Source organism: Stegostoma tigrinum, chromosome 15 (assembly GCF_030684315.1).
Source record: "Stegostoma tigrinum isolate sSteTig4 chromosome 15, sSteTig4.hap1, whole genome shotgun sequence".
NCBI classification, from domain to species: domain Eukaryota; kingdom Metazoa; phylum Chordata; class Chondrichthyes; order Orectolobiformes; family Stegostomatidae; genus Stegostoma; species Stegostoma tigrinum.
The window spans coordinates 4,220,485-4,236,049 of NC_081368.1; the positions used below are offsets into that span (position 1 = coordinate 4,220,485).

At 46.6% G+C, this 15,565-nt stretch overlaps 1 protein-coding gene across 6 annotated transcripts in view; it reads right to left on the reverse strand.

Annotated features, from left to right (window-relative positions):
- LOC125458673 (phospholipid-transporting ATPase IG-like) overlaps positions 1-15,565 on the reverse strand; it is a 169,189-nt gene that overhangs the window by 124,575 nt on the left and 29,049 nt on the right. The window contains exon 1 of one of the 6 annotated variants that reach the window (XM_059651326.1): positions 7,029-7,137. The exons of the other annotated variants lie outside the window; for them this stretch is intronic. Within the exon in view, the coding sequence (XP_059507309.1) occupies positions 7,029-7,031 (3 nt within the window). The 5' untranslated portion in view covers positions 7,032-7,137. Of the gene's footprint in view, positions 1-7,028; positions 7,138-15,565 lie in introns of those variants that run through there. 6 annotated transcript variants of the gene reach the window in all.

Consider the following 15,565-nt stretch of genomic DNA (forward strand, 5'->3'; position numbering starts at 1 on the left):
AGGTCATAAAGGTCATGCAATGCTTAACCATCTTAAGTAACACCTCTGGAACAACATTATAGTATAGAGGCATAGAGTCAGAGATGTATAGCACGGCAACATAGACCTTGGTCCAACTCATCCATACGGACCAGATATCCCAGATTAACCTAGTCCCATTTGCCAGCATTTGGCCGATATCTCTCTAAACCCTTCCGACTCAAACACATTCAGGTGTCTTTTAAATATTGTATTGTTCCAGCCTCCATCAGCTCTTCTGGCAGCCCATTCCATACACGCACCAGCCTCCTGTGGGAAAAAAGTTGCTCCTTAAGTCCCTTTTATATCCTTCCCCGCGGACCTTAAACCTATGCCCTCTAGTTTTGGACTCCTGCAGCTCAGATAAAAGACCTTGTCTATTCATCCTACCCATACCCCTCATGATTTTATAAACTTCTTGGAGGTCACCCCTCAGCCTCTGACACTCCAGGGAAAATAGACCCAGCCTATTAAGCCTCTCTCTATAGCTCAAACCCTCCAACCCTGGCAACATCTTTGTAAACATTCTCTGAAACCTTTAAGTTTTAGCACATCCTTCCTGTAGAAGGGAGATCAACTCAAATTTTAAAAATTGCAAAAAAAAGATAGAATAATACAGTACAGAAGTCGTCCTTTGGGACATTGAGTGGTTTTGTCATTCTACACTACTCGATCTACACTAGCCCCACTTGCCAGCACCAGGCCCATAGCTTTGGATGGGCACTTGAAATGTCATGACATTCAAGTTCTATTTAAAGGTTGTGAGATTTTCTACCGAACTACTCTCCCAGGCAGTACAACCCAGAATCCCACCATCCCCTTGGAAAAACATTTTATTCACCTTGAATCCCCTCTAAAATCTTTTGCTTTTCAAATTATGGCCTCCTGTTATTGATTCCTTCACCTAAGGGGAACAGCTGCTTCAATCTACTGTGTCCCTGCCCCTCAATCTTATATATCTCAAACAGATCCCGCTGACCGAGATTCTCATCCAAGCTTATCCAGCCTCCCTTCATAGCTAAACTGCTCCATCCTAGGCAACATCCTGGTGACTCTCTTCTCCATCCACGTAAGTGCAATCACTGCCTTCTAACAGTGCCATGAAGCAATACATGCAATATTCCTGTTGTAGCCCACAGGGGGCAGCACGATGGCTCAGTGGTTAGCACTGCAGCCTCACAGCACCAGAGACCCGGGGTCAATTCCAACCTCGGGCAACTGTCTGTGTGGATTCTGCACGTTCTCCCCATGTCTGCGTGGGTTTCCTCCAGGTGCACCAGTTTCCTCCCACAGTCCAAAGATGTGCAGGCCAGGTAGATCAGCCGTGCTAAATTGCCCGTAGTGTTCAGGGGTGTGGGGGTTATGGGGGGATGGGTCTGGGCGGGATGCTTCAAGGGGCAGTGTGGACTTGTTGGGCCGAAGGGTCTGTTTCTAGGCTGTAGGGAATCTATTCTAACCAAAGCCCTTCTTAAAAATCAGATTCGCAAAAAAGTTATTCCAAATAAACATACAGCAAAATTGTTAACAATTCAGGTTGACCTGGAAGTGTAACTTGATCTTGTTTCCACCTAATCCTACAAGATTATCCCATATGTAATTCGGTGTTTTCAGATCTGAATTCATATGGCTTTCCTACATGTAAATACATCTGTTGGCTACAGAGTCAGAAACTAAATGGAATTAATCTAGTGAAACAAATATGCACCTATGGCTGAATGACTATTTGCAAATAAGGAAGAGAGGTATGGCAAATTTAACAATCGCACATTGACTTTTCAGATTTAATAGTTATTCCAAATTATTATTACTTAATACTTTCTGAATGTAAACACTTAGACTGTAAGCATTTTATCGTACTACACTTTACTGCACTTGCTAATAGGTTGTAAGAGTGGTGAAAAGGTATGTTCACAACCATGGCTTCAAAGACATCTAAAGAAAAACTCCACGACAGCATAAGCTGTATGAAATACTGACCAAACTAGGAAATTTTATTGCCTCAAAAACAAAATTTAATGCAGCATCACTGACTTGTCTATAAACAAGCTTGTGCCAGCTGGTGGCTTGCTTCAGCAGCATGTAGTTTTTCATTGGATTTTAATCTAAGTGGATGCACTACAATATTGAACACAGAATATTGATGAATCAAAGATTTAAACCTATTGTCTTAGCCAGTTCAACACATCACAAAAATTAAACATGTTCTCATACAAGTCAACTTTACAAATCTGGCTTAAAGAAGTTCAGTGACTGAAAAATGAACCGTGATTATACGAAGGGCTCTTAATATAATGAAAAAATCCTAATGTGCACTGTCTAAACAGGACAGTAGCTGAAGTTAAAATCAACTTTACATTTTTTTTCCTATGAATTAGCTTACAAACTTGATTTCCTTCAAAATCAATTCTGGATTGGGAGAAATGTGGAACACTACATTTCTGCAGACTCCAGTAATTGGGAACAGCTATGAGCCAGTTGCTTTACCAAGGGAGGAAGAACGAAAAGGAAAAAAGAGAACCAAGCAGTTTAAATGGTAACTGCAGCCCAGAATAAGCAGGAAAAAAGGGAGTGGATAGGGGTATTCAAAGATGGAGGACAGAGTTCATAGGCACTTAAGAGCCTTCAGGTTAACTGGAAAAAAATGTTGCTGTTCCTCCAGCTTGCTAGGACAGAAATGCTGGTGTGATAAGTGAGGTCGTGTGTTTAAAAGGCAAGTAATGGAAGGAGCATTTTGCAGTCAGAATGGAGACCTCTGCGAAGCAGTTATCCAGTTTTACGAGGTGTCTTGAAAAGGTAATTAACATTAGGCTAACTAAGATAAGAGCTATGGTGTTTGAGGTGGTATATAAGAGCGTAAGAACTAGGAGCAGGAGTAGGTCATCTGGCCCTTTGAGCCTGCTCTGTCATTCAACAAGATCATGGTTGATCTTATCATGGTTGATCTTTTCATGGCCTCAGCTCCATTTTCACCATAGCCTTCATTCCTTTACTGTTCACAAAATTATCTTGGTTTCAAAACCATTCCATATTGAAGCCTCAACTACTTCAGTGGGCAGGGAATTTCACAGATCCACAACCCTTTGTATGAAGAAATTCCTCCTCAATTCAGTCCTAGATCTCCTACCCCTGATTTTGGAGACCAGAATTGATAACAGTACTCCAGGTGTGGCCTCACCAGCACCTTACATAGCTGTAACATAATCTCCCTGCTTTTAAACTCCAACCATCCAGCAAAGGACTAAATTCCATTTGCCGCCTTAATTACCCACTGCACCTGCAAACCAACCTTCTGGGATTCATGCACAAGTATATTAGCATGGTGGCCATGCTGAATTGTCCATTGTGTTTAGGGATGTGTAGATTAGATGGGTTATGAGTGTTCGGTCTAGGTGGGGTGCTCTGGAGGGGCAGTGTGGACTTGAAGCCTGTTTCTACACTGTAGGGATTCTAATCAATTTGCTCAGAGATGTTATTACCCACTTGTGCAGCAGGTGTGACTTGGATCCAGGCCGCTCAGTCCAGGGTAGGGATACCACCTCTGCACAAGGAGGCCCCATTATGCTTTTCTTTTTCTTGGGGTGGGGAGGGAGGAGGACAGATGAGAAGTGAGAAAGGTGGGGAGACAGGGGACAGAGGGAAGAGAGATTTCTGGTGCTGGTTTACCTGAAGGTTAACTCACATCAGACGAGGGAACAGACAATCCTTCACAGTAACCTCAAAATTAATCCATGCCACTGGCGTCACAGAAATGTCATCTAACCAACTGAGCCAAGCCACTCCCCCAGTACTGATCCTGTTAAAGCAAGGCATGTTCAATGCAGAAGATATCACATAAAACCAAAACAACAAAAACAGGGACAAAGTGAGAATAAATCCATTGCAGTTAAAATGTTAAAGAACACAAAACAAAGGCAAAAACCCTTCCTTGCAGAAACAGAGTTAAAATAATTTTGTTATCACATTGTTAGGTTCCTCCAATACTTCATTGTTTAAAAAGGGCTCATTAATGGTTGTATATATTTTACTCATTCCTTGGTTTTAAGCAAAATACATTTGTTTTGATGGGAGTAGATGAAAAACAGGCATTACACTAACTAGTTTCTGGAAAAAAAGTTCCAAAAATAGACATTTGATAAATAACATGGAAACAGCTATCCGGGGGTTTAAACAACAACAACTTTCAGCACTTTTCCTCTGTCCACATGACAAAAGAACAAACAAAAAAACTTACAGAATAAGTCAATAGTTTCGGAGCAAAGTCCACTGCCACGATTTGGCTGAAGTTCGCATACTCAAAGTGATTTATTCAGAATTGTACTGAATTTGCAACAGAAATACATTACAAATCAAAGAGTTTGCCAGCTAAAATTGTGCAATAAAACTAAATACAATAAGAGATGAGTGATGATGGGAACTGCAGATGCTGGAGAATCCAAGACAACAAACGTGTGGAGCTGGATGAACACAGCAGGCCAAGCAGCATCTCAGGAGCACAAAAGCTGACGTTTCGGGCCTAGACCCTTCATCAGATTTGGTGCTCCTGAGATGCTGCTTGGCCTGCTGTGTTCATCCAGTTCCACACTTTGTTGTCTACAGTAAGAGATGTATTATTGTTGTTTGACAATATGATGTTTCAATATCAAACTTGTTCAGGTTTATTCAATGTCTGAGAATCCTGAATCAGAGATGATCAGGTCTATCATTTTTAACGAACTTGTCTTTAGCTCATATTTGTAACACATCTAACTGTTCACTTCGCCAAATAGCAAGACAAACCTATTAAAAACACAAGTTAAAAATAACCCTGCATACAAACTGCACATTGGACTAAAACACGCTAGATTAGAACGCTGTGTATCTCTGCTTACTTAATCCTTCCTCATTATATTTCAGAAATTGGGTTTAACATCATTATGGATGGCCTTTAGCCATTCTAGCCAACCAACGCTACACTGGCATAATTTCTCTCGTTCAAGCATAAAAATCGGAGGTTATTTACTCTTTCTTTCGAGAATGTAATTGATGCTGACAACGCTGCATTTATTGCCTAGCCCTAGCACATCTAAAAGGTGGTACTAGATCATTATATGAACTGTTTTCTCCTTGCGCGGTACCACAGGCAGCAAAAATTGATTAATTTATAATCTACAAGAGATGTTATTTTCAAGTATTGACGAAAGGGACAGATTAAGTAGCAAAATCAAATGCAGGTAATATATCTATAACAGAGATCGGCTGTACATCATTCTAATGCCTGAAAAAAAGTTCTATTAAATATTTAAATTTTGCTACTTTGACAAGCTTTCTTGATGAAGGCACAACATAGAACTGATGTTACAATTCAAACTAATGTTTGCAAATACTAAAAGAGGTCTCAGCCAAAGGCAGAGTTAGAAACTCAGCGAAGAGGCCCTGATCGGGGGCACGCACTGATTACAGGAAATTGCTAGACTGGGATTCTTTGGAATAACAATGATATGGATGGACAGCAAAATCTCAAAATTAACTAAATTTTAAAATTAAGGAGGCCCTAACGACCAATCGTGAAAAGTCCTAGTTAAAGCACTGCAGATACAGCATTTAGAACACTTCCAACTGCATAGGTATCTTTTATATTAGACTGCCGGTACACACAGTAATCAAATTTTATTACTAGAATATATGCACCAAATCAATCCCAGCACACCCCGAATACCAGAGGTTGAGGGGGTAATCAAGACTATGGTTTAATGAGAACAGAATTTAGAAACAGCACAATAATTCTTCCTGGGAAGCGAAAAGAAATCTCATTAATTGCTTCGCAATACAGACTGTACACAGTAAAAATTCTACATTTGTGGATGAGGTTGGAGACAGGCTCACAAAGCCAATGTGTTTGGTTGCAAACATTTCGCCACCGTACGAGGTAACATCATCAGTACGCCTCTAGTGAAGTATCAGTGTTCTGTCCCGCTTGTTATTGATATGCCTCAGTTTGTTGGGGTGTTTGGTGCTACTTCTGGTTCTGTTTCTCAGTGGTTTGAATTAGACCCTGTGTACAATGTGGTTGATGATGAAGCTCTGGTTAGAATGCCAGGCCCCCAGGAATTCCCTTGTCTCTCTGTTTGGCTTGTGTAATTATAGGGGTGTTGTCCCAGTCAATTTGGTGCCCTTCACTGTCAGCGTGTAGCGAGACAAGTGAGAACTGGTCGCGTTTCTTAGTGGATAGTTGTTTATATATCCATATTGTAACCAGAAACTATGCAAAGCAGAACAACAGCCGCTACATGGAGTCTTCAGAAGAAATGAATACCCGAAAAGCACGGCCAGCCATTATCTTCCAGGCAGACAGCGACAGGAGGACACAATATGACCATACTCAACAATCACTACCTGTACATCAAGGACATTTCAGAGATGATCATAAAACTGCTCAGACCCCTAGGTATCAGCCCATAAACCAACAGCCACCCTACAATAGCTACTGATTAACATAAAAGGATCCCATACCCAAAACCAGCAAATCCGAGGTAATATACAAAATGCCACGCAAGGACTGTAAGAAACACTACACTGGCCAAAGCGGAAGAAAACTGACAATACAGATTCACTGACACCAACTGGCTCTAAGAGACACGGCCAAATCTCACTTGCCTCACTACACGCAGATGATGAGGGACAGCAATTTGACTGGGACAACACATCCATAAATTGCACAAACCAAACAGAGGCATACCAGGGAATTCCTGGAGGCTTGGTATTCTAACCAGAACTCTATCAAGAAACACATTAGTGAATCAGACCCTTTGTTACAAACAAAAAAAAAACAGAATGAGAAGTGGTACTAAACACTCCACCAAATGAAAGCGTACAAGTAACAAACGGGGCAGAACACTGATACTTCAGCGGAGGTGCACTGACGATGTTGTTATCTAGCAGAGCGACAACACGTTTGCAACCAAACCTATGGCTAGCATATACCTCCAAATTCTCTCTTTTTCACTTCATTATATTGTGTTAGCACCACTTACCATTCTATTCCAAAATTTATTCTCAATCTATTCTGCCAACATCCTCATATTCTGAAGAGGACCTTCAGTTTCCCATGGTAGAGCAGTTTATGAAATACTAGTTCATAACTACAATCTTTTTAATCGAAGCATTTAAAAAAAAACTTGTATTTGAACACATTTAGATGAACAAAGTTCAAAGTCTCATTTTAGAGTACACATGTCAACACCATTATGCCACGTGCAAGGGGTCTTTGGCAATGGTTGCCAACAATGCAGTTAAAAGATTTTTAAGACACCAAGGTCAGTATCTGTTGCCTATCACAACCGCTCTTGAAGGGAGTGGCTTACTAAACCACTTGGAATGCAGTTGAGAGTCAACCAGATTACTGCAAATCTGGAGTCATGCATAGATTATACCAGGTACTGATGGTAAAAATTTGTACTTCTCGTGAATCATTGAGTTTTTAAACATTATCATAATTGACAGAGCATTGTCTGTTTCCCTCTAATAGATTTGGCCAAGCCAGGCCAGCTACGTTTCTAAAAGGACTTGTTTTTATTTCAAAACTAGGGGTCATGGTTTCATAATTAGAGTTTGTCCATTCAAGGCAGAGCTGAAGAGATTCTTTTCTCTTAAAAGGTTAAGTAACTTTGGACAGGGTCTATGGATATTTTTAAAAGGCTGATGTACTGGTCTATCAATAATCTTTGGTTATCAGTTAGATCGCAAAATGAAATTAGAAGCACAAACAGACTGGCCATGGACATATTCCTTGCAGGATTAAGTTAGAGGGGCCAATTGATCTACTTAGCTCCTAATTTGTACATACTGGTGACTCAAGTGTGTTTTTAACAACAAATCCACAATAGTTCCATGGAACAGACAAAGAATATTAAAGAAACTCAACAGGTCCATTTCTCGATCCACAGATGCTGCCGGAGTTAAAATTTCCAGTACAACTTTCCTTCAAAACTTAATGGTTTAATGGTCACTTTTAGTAACACTAACTTTTAGTGTCAGATTTTTGTTAATTTAATTCAAATTCCACAAGCTGCTGTGGTGGGATTTTAACCCATTTCACTGAGGTATTCGATCAACTTCTATACTGCTAGTGCACCACCACATCCCACTCATCACTCCAGACCTGAAAACGATGACAAAATGATCACCAGCCAATTAAATGTGAACTACCATCCAAATAGAATGCAAGCCATGCATTGCATTACAATTTCAAATTTGGTATGAAGTTAGTATTACTTAAAACAGCCACCACTACTTTTGTCTGCTCAAAAAGGTACGTTGTCTTTCTTTCATTGTTTCTGTCAAATTCCTGAAACTTCTTTCCATACAGCAAAGCAAGCACTCAGGGTGGCCCACTATCTTCTCCTCAAGGGCAATTAAGGACTGACTATACATATTGGCCTAACCAGCCATTCAACCTGTGAACAAACACCTTTAAATAAACTGAATTTGCAATGGTTTTGAGCATATTTAACCGCAGGAGGGTAACCTTTCATTGAATTAGCATGCTGTGCTCTCCCTACATTTAAGTATCAACTATGGGACGAAAATGTAGTAGATTGTCAGGGTACTCTGCGCAGAAATTCTAGTGGTTGAAAAACTGTAATAAAGTCAACTTGAATTCCAAATATGATGTTGATAACACCTACTGAAATTGTTTTATTCTTTACATATCAACTGTACAGTATTCCTAAAACAGTCTTTTTGAAGAGGAACCTTTTATCTTTATCTGAAAAAAAGTCAAAAATTGGGGCACAAATCAGACAACCGTTACAAGGTGAAACAGATGCAAGTTAGTAATAGCTCTCTAATTACTCCAAAACTGCTATTTTGTGAGGCAGAGCCTAAAACGGACTGCCAGGAAGCAAGTTATATAGAGGCCAATGCAATTGTTAGACTGATCCATACAGTCCGTATCTCACCAACTTTCAGTAACAAACACACGAAAACTGGCCATCTTGCATCTGGCCAGCCTCAAGGCTTAAGCACAATATGAGATTGCTTTTCCAATGAGTTCTCAACATATGTTAATGAGCGAGTTGAGAAGATTTGTAGGTTGAGTTTCTGGATGTGAGAGTTTGCTCGCTGAGCTGGAAAGGTTAGTTCAGATGTTTTGTCACTTTTTTTTAAATTTGAAAAAATATACTTTATTCATAAGATGTACAAAAAATAAAACATATTTATACACCTACCCAGTCATGCAAGCCGCTCCAGGTTACCCAGGGGGTACATACATCAACTAAAGCAAAAACAAAACAAAGAAGAAAAAAAAAGCAAAGAAAATACCCCGGCAGTTGTCACCCCGCACAGTCCCAGTTGGCCCCCTGACCAGCTGGTGAATGAGCCAGCTGGGCCCAGGTACCAGATAGGGCCCTTCTTCCTATTCTGGACGAGGGGTTTCATACCGTGGTCTTTCCCCACCGCGCCTTGGTGGCGGCTGCCCCAAGCTTTAGCGCGTCCCTCAGCACGTAGTCCTGGGCCTTTGAGTGCGCCAGTCTGCAACGCTCGGTTGGGGTCAGTTCTTTCAGCGGGCAGACCAGCAAGCTACGGGCAGACCAAAGAGCGTCTTTCACCGCAGTGATGGTCCTCCAGGCGCAGTTGATGTTGGTCGCGGTGTGCGTCCCAGGAAACAGCCCGTAGAGCACGGAGTCGCGCGTCACGGAGCTGCTCGGGACGAACCTCGACAAATACCACTGCATCCCCCTCCAGACCTCCTGCGCATAGGCACACTCCAGAAGGAGGTGATCGACAGTCTCGTCCCCCCCACAGCCACCTCGAGGGCAGCGTGCGGTGGCGCAGAGATTCCGGGCATGAATAAAGGATCTCACTGGCAGAGCCCCTCTCACCGTCAGCCAAGCAATGTCCTTGTGCTTGTTTGAAAGTTCTGGCGATGAGGCATTCTGCCAAACGACTTTGGCAGTCTGCGTGGGGAACCACACGACGGGATCCACCCTCTCCTTTTCCCGAAGGGTCTTGAGGATACTACGTGCTGACCACTGCCTGACGGCCTTGTGGTCAAAAAGGCGTTTCCTTTCAAAAATTTCTCCACGAAGGACAGGTGGTACGGAACGGTCCAACTATTCAGAGCGTTCTGCGGCAATGAGGCCAGGCCCATCCTTCGCAACACCGGGACAGGTAGAACCTCAGTAAGTAGTGACACTTGGTGTTTGCGTACTGAGGATCTACGCACAGCTTGATGCAGCCGCACACAAAGGTAGCTGTCAGGGCGAGGGTGGCGTTCGTACGCCCTTTCCCCCATTTTCCAGGTCTTTGTACATGGTGTGCCTGCAGACCCGGTCCATCCTCGACTCCCAAATGAAGTGGAAGATGGCCCGGGTGACCACAGCGGCGCAGGTCCAGGGATAGGCCAGGCCTGCGCCACATACAACAGTACCGAAAGCCCCTCGCACCCGACAACCAGGTTCTTACCCTCGATGGAGGGAGACCGGAGTGTCCACCTGCCCAGCTTCTGCTTCAATTTGGTGATATGCTCCTCCCAAGTCTTAGTGCACGCCCCAGCTCCACCAAACCAAACACCCAGCACAGGTAGTCTGTCCTGACAGTGAAGGCGATGAAGGAACGGTCGTCCCAGTTCCCGAAGAACATGACCTCGCTCTTACACCTATTGACTTTGGCACCCGAGGCCAGTTCAAACTGGCCGCAGATGTCCAATAGTCTACTCACCGACCGACGATCGGTGCAGAAGACGGCGACATCGTCCATGTACAGGGAGGTCTTGACCTGAAGGCCTCCGTTGCCTGGGATAGTCACGCCCTTCAGGCTCACATCCTTCCTGATGGATGCGGCGAAGGGCTCCACACAGCACACGAACAAGGCAGGAGACAGTGGGCAGCCCTGCCTGACTCCAGATCTAAACAGGAAAACTGTCTGATTCCCACCCGTTGATCGAGACTGCGCTAACGATGTTGGCGTAGAGCAGCCGCATCCAATTGCGGATGCCCTCCCCGAACCCCAATTTGGAGAGGACGTCCCTCATGTAAGCACGAGAGACCCTGTTGAAGGCCTTCTCGTGGTCCAGGCTGACGAGGCAGGTGTCCACTCGCCTGTCCTGTACGTAGGCGATCGTATCCCTGATGAGCGCGAGGCTCTCAGCGATCTTCCTGCCCGGCACAGCACAGGTTTGGTCAGGGTGAATCACTGACTCCAGGACAGACCTGACCCGGTTGGCTATGACCTTGGCCAGGATTTTGTAGTCCACGTTCAAAAGTGAAATGGGACGCCAATTCTTAATTTCTTCCCTCTCCCCCTTCCTCTTGTAAATGAGGTGACGATGCCCTTCCTCATGGACTTGCACATTTCCCCTGCCCGAAGCGCACTATCGTACACCTCCAGCAGGTCCCGGCTGACCAGGCCCCACAGAGCGGAATACAGCTCGACCGGTAAGCCGTCGCTTCCGTGAGTCCTATTCCTCTCCAAGGACTTGAGGGCTCTGGTCAGCTCGTCCAGGGATAATCGGCCGGTCCAGCCACTCCCTCATGCCATCGTCTAAGACCTCCGTGATAGACGACAGGAACGACTCGGAGGCCGTGCTGTCCGTGGGCTTTGTGTCGTACAGTCCGGCATAGAAGGATCTGCTGATCCTCAAAATGTCGGGCCGAGACGACGTCACCGAGCCGTCATCCTCCTTCAGCCGGCTAAGCACAAAGCTCTTTTTGTGCACCTTCTGAAAGAAGAAACGCGAGCACGTCTCTTCCTGCTCCACGGAGCGGACCCTGGACCGGAAAATTATCCAGGAGGCCTCCGTAGCGAAGAGCGCGGCTTGCTGGCCCCTCACCTCGCGGAGGTCCTTCGTGACATCGGCCCCCATCAACTGCAGAAGGAGCAGGTTCTGCACCCTTTACTGAAGTCGCGACAGCTTTCCCTGCCTCTCTCTTGCCCTCTGAACACCCTTGAGGACAAAGAACCTCTTGATGTTCTCCTTCACCGTCTCCCACCAGTCGGTTGGAGACTCAAAGAGGGGTCTCACGGTTCTCCAACCGGCGTACTCCATCTTAAGCTCCTCGACGTTCTCTGGGGTCAACAGAGTAGTGTTGAGCTTCCACGTCCCCTTACAGGACGACCAGCCGGCCGGCAAGTGACAGTCGGCCAGCAGGAGGCAGTGGTCAGAGAAGAACACTGGCTCGACGCCGGTGGATCTGACCGAGAATGCCTGTGACACAAAACAGGAAGTCTATCCTTGAGCAGATAGACCCGTCTGGCCGCGACCAGGTGTACCTCCGCTGCGCTCCATCTGCGGGTGTGCTGAAGACATCGAGCAGCTTGGCGTCCTTCACCGTGCCCATCAGGAATCTGGACGTGATGTCCCGTTGACTCCCCCCACCCGCTGTCCCCACGCCGGATCTTCCATCTGCATCGATGATGCAGTTGAAGTCTCCGCCTAGGATGACCGGCCTGGACGTAGCCAGCCGGGGTGGAAGCCGCTGCAGGACGGCTAACCGCTCACTCCGTACCGCTGGGGCGTACACATTGATCAGCCTCAGGGGAGCGTTCCTGTAGGTGACCTCAGCCACTGGAGGCCCCCCCCCCACCACCTCCTGAACGAGAGAGATAGTGAAGTTGCGCCCCTGCAGAATAGCCAGGGCGAGGAGCGACAGTCGTTACCCCCCGACCAGATCGAAGGCCCACAGGTCCAGGCGCCGGACCATTTCCCGTACCTGCTGAGGTGCAGTATCCCGCACTCCTGCAGAAACAGGAGGTCCGCCTCGATGGTGGTCAGGTAGGCCAACGTGGACACACATCTTGCGGTGGACCTGACACTGCATACATTAATGCTTGCAACTCGTACCCCCATTGTGGGCAGTGACCGCAGTACCCTCCCCAAGTCCAAGGTCCAGCCCCTCCATCTGTCCCTTCATGCCCATTGCCCGGGCTAACTGCTGGACTCTCTCCGGGCTCAGGAAACCGTCCGTGCTGCCTTCCAGGTGGCATCCCCCCATCAGGGGTGCGGAGGCAGGAGGGTCCGGCTCCGGGTCAGGCTGGGGACGCGCTGTTTCCTCCTTCCCCCCTGGAAGTTCCGGGGGGCCCTCCAGTGCCCCAGCAGCACTTGACTGGGTGTCGGACGGAGCCTCAGGATGCCTCCCGTCACCTGGAAGCGGGGTGCTGCTTTCCTTCTCCCTCGAGATCTTTAACTTCTGCTTCGGGTGGGGCCGCACCGAATCCCCCTCGTCAGAGGAGCTCTTATAGCCCCCCCCGTAGCTGCCTCTTCCCACCTTATGGTTGCGGTTCCTGGGCCTGTCGACGCACCTTCCGCTTGACTTTCTGGACTGTTGTCCACTCCCCTGGGTCGCCTGTCGCTGCCTCCATCGACTCCAGATTGTCGGGGGGGGGGGGGGGGGGGGGGGGGGGGCGGTGCCTGCAGGGGTGCTTTGCTGGACTAGGGCCCATCCTGCGGGGCTGGGCCCTCCTGCACGTTAGTGGGGTCCTTGCTGGGCCCTGGTGCCTTCCTCTCCTCCAGGGGGGGCTGGCCCCGCATTGCCCCTGCCGGCAACCTGGGCGTAGGTGGTCCCCCGCTGCGGGCATGCCCTATAGAGGTGGCCCGCTTTCCCGCAAAGATTGCAGCTTTTCTCTTGTGGGCAATCCTTTGCAAGGTGTCCCTCCTCCCTGCAGATGGTGGCTTTGCAGTCAGCCGCCACGTGACCTGACCTACCACAGGCATGGCAGACTTTAGGTTGCCCTGCATAGGTCAGGTAGCCCTTGCTCCTGCCGATCGCGAAGCTGGACGGTGGGTGTACTACATTCCCGTCCGCGCCCATCCTCAGCGTCACCTTGACCTGCCTGCCTCTTACTCGTCCAGATGCCAAAAGGGGTCCATGATGTCAGTTAGGTCCCCTTCCACCTTAACGTACCTTCCGAGGAAGGTCAGGACATCAACTGCTGGCACATGCGGGTTGTACATGTGTACAGTCACCATACGGCTCCTCTGCGCCGGCATCACAAACAGTGGGACAGCGGTCAATACAGAGAGGGGGCCCTCACCTCCATTCTCCTTGAAAACCTCCAGGAAGAGCTCGCAAAGCTTGGCACTCCTGAAGGTCAAGTCGTAAAAACCTCCTCCGGGGAAATCCTGCAGGCAGTAAATGTCCGCAGCAGCGAACGCACAACAGTCCAACAGGACCCTCTTCACGGAGAAGGTGTGGCCCACAGGTGCACCTTCATCCACCTTCTTTACGGAAACACGGATGGTGTTCCGGACCCCCTGACCTGGGGCACGAGCACTTGCCGCAGCCATCATTGCAGGTTGGCTGCTCCCCTGAACCAGCGTTAGGCCGAAGCCAGCATTAAGATCCACTGGTCGCAAGGGTGCACAGCCAACCCGACGTCCTCCTTTCACCTCCAAGACAGCACTCTCCTCCTCTCGGTCCACAAGAGTGGGTCTTTATTGTGTTCCAGATGTAAGCTAGTTCACTGAGCTTGCCGGTTTGTTCCCAGATGTTTCGTCACCATTCTAGGTAACGTCAACAGTGAGCCTCCGATGAAGCACTGGTGCTATGTCCCGCTTTCTATTTATCTGTTTAGGTTTCCTTGCATTGGTGATGTCATTTCCTGTACAGAACAGGAAAGGACATCACCAACGCAAGGAAACCTAAACAGATAAATAGAAAGCGGGACATAGCACCAGCGCTTCATCGGACGCTCACTGTTGATGTTACCTAGAAAGATGACGAAAGATCTGAAAACTAACCTTCCAGCTCAGCGAGCAAACTCACCTCCAGATGTGTGAATGACTTGCATGAGGAAAGTGGACAACACAATTGTAAATCGGAAGGCAAGTCGTGATGATGACACAACACAGTCTGCAGAAAAACTTAAAGTTTACACTGTGACAATCTTAATGATAAAGACCATTTGCAAAGTTGCACCTTCCAAATTACATTGTTTCCAACCTTCAAATACAATCTGATGGGTAATATTTTGTATTAAAAAGATTACTGCTTTATACAGCAGATTGATGGAGTTTTATTTAAATTCAGTAACTGTACTGTTCTTTCTTCAGTAAGATGATGTCAGCACATCCTCTACAGTTCATCACAAAGTCTGGAGGCTCTGATCCTGACTGTATTTAGTTTTACTTGTTGACACCAAAGCTGTATTACCTGTATTTTAGCATTTGCCAATCTGTCCAATTGAAACCCAAGTGCAGCAATTAACAAGTAGTATCAGTGATAATGGGAACTGCAGATGCTGGAGAATCCAAGAGAACAAAAATGTGGAGCTGGATGAACACAGCAGGCCAAGCAGCATCTCAGGAGCACGTCCTCCTGAGTTGCTACTTGGCCTGCTGTGTTCATCCAGCTCCACACTTTGTTATCTTAATTAACAAGAAGTGTCAGCTTTGGAAGTTAAGAGTCTAGATTCTACCTAACTAAGATTTCTGATGAAGGGTCTAGGCCCGAAACGTCAGCTTTTGTGCTCCTGAGATGCTGCTTGGCCTGCTGTGTTCATCCAGCCTCACATTTTGTTGTCTAGGCCAGAAATGTCAGCTTTCCGGCTCCTATGATGCCACTTGGCCTGC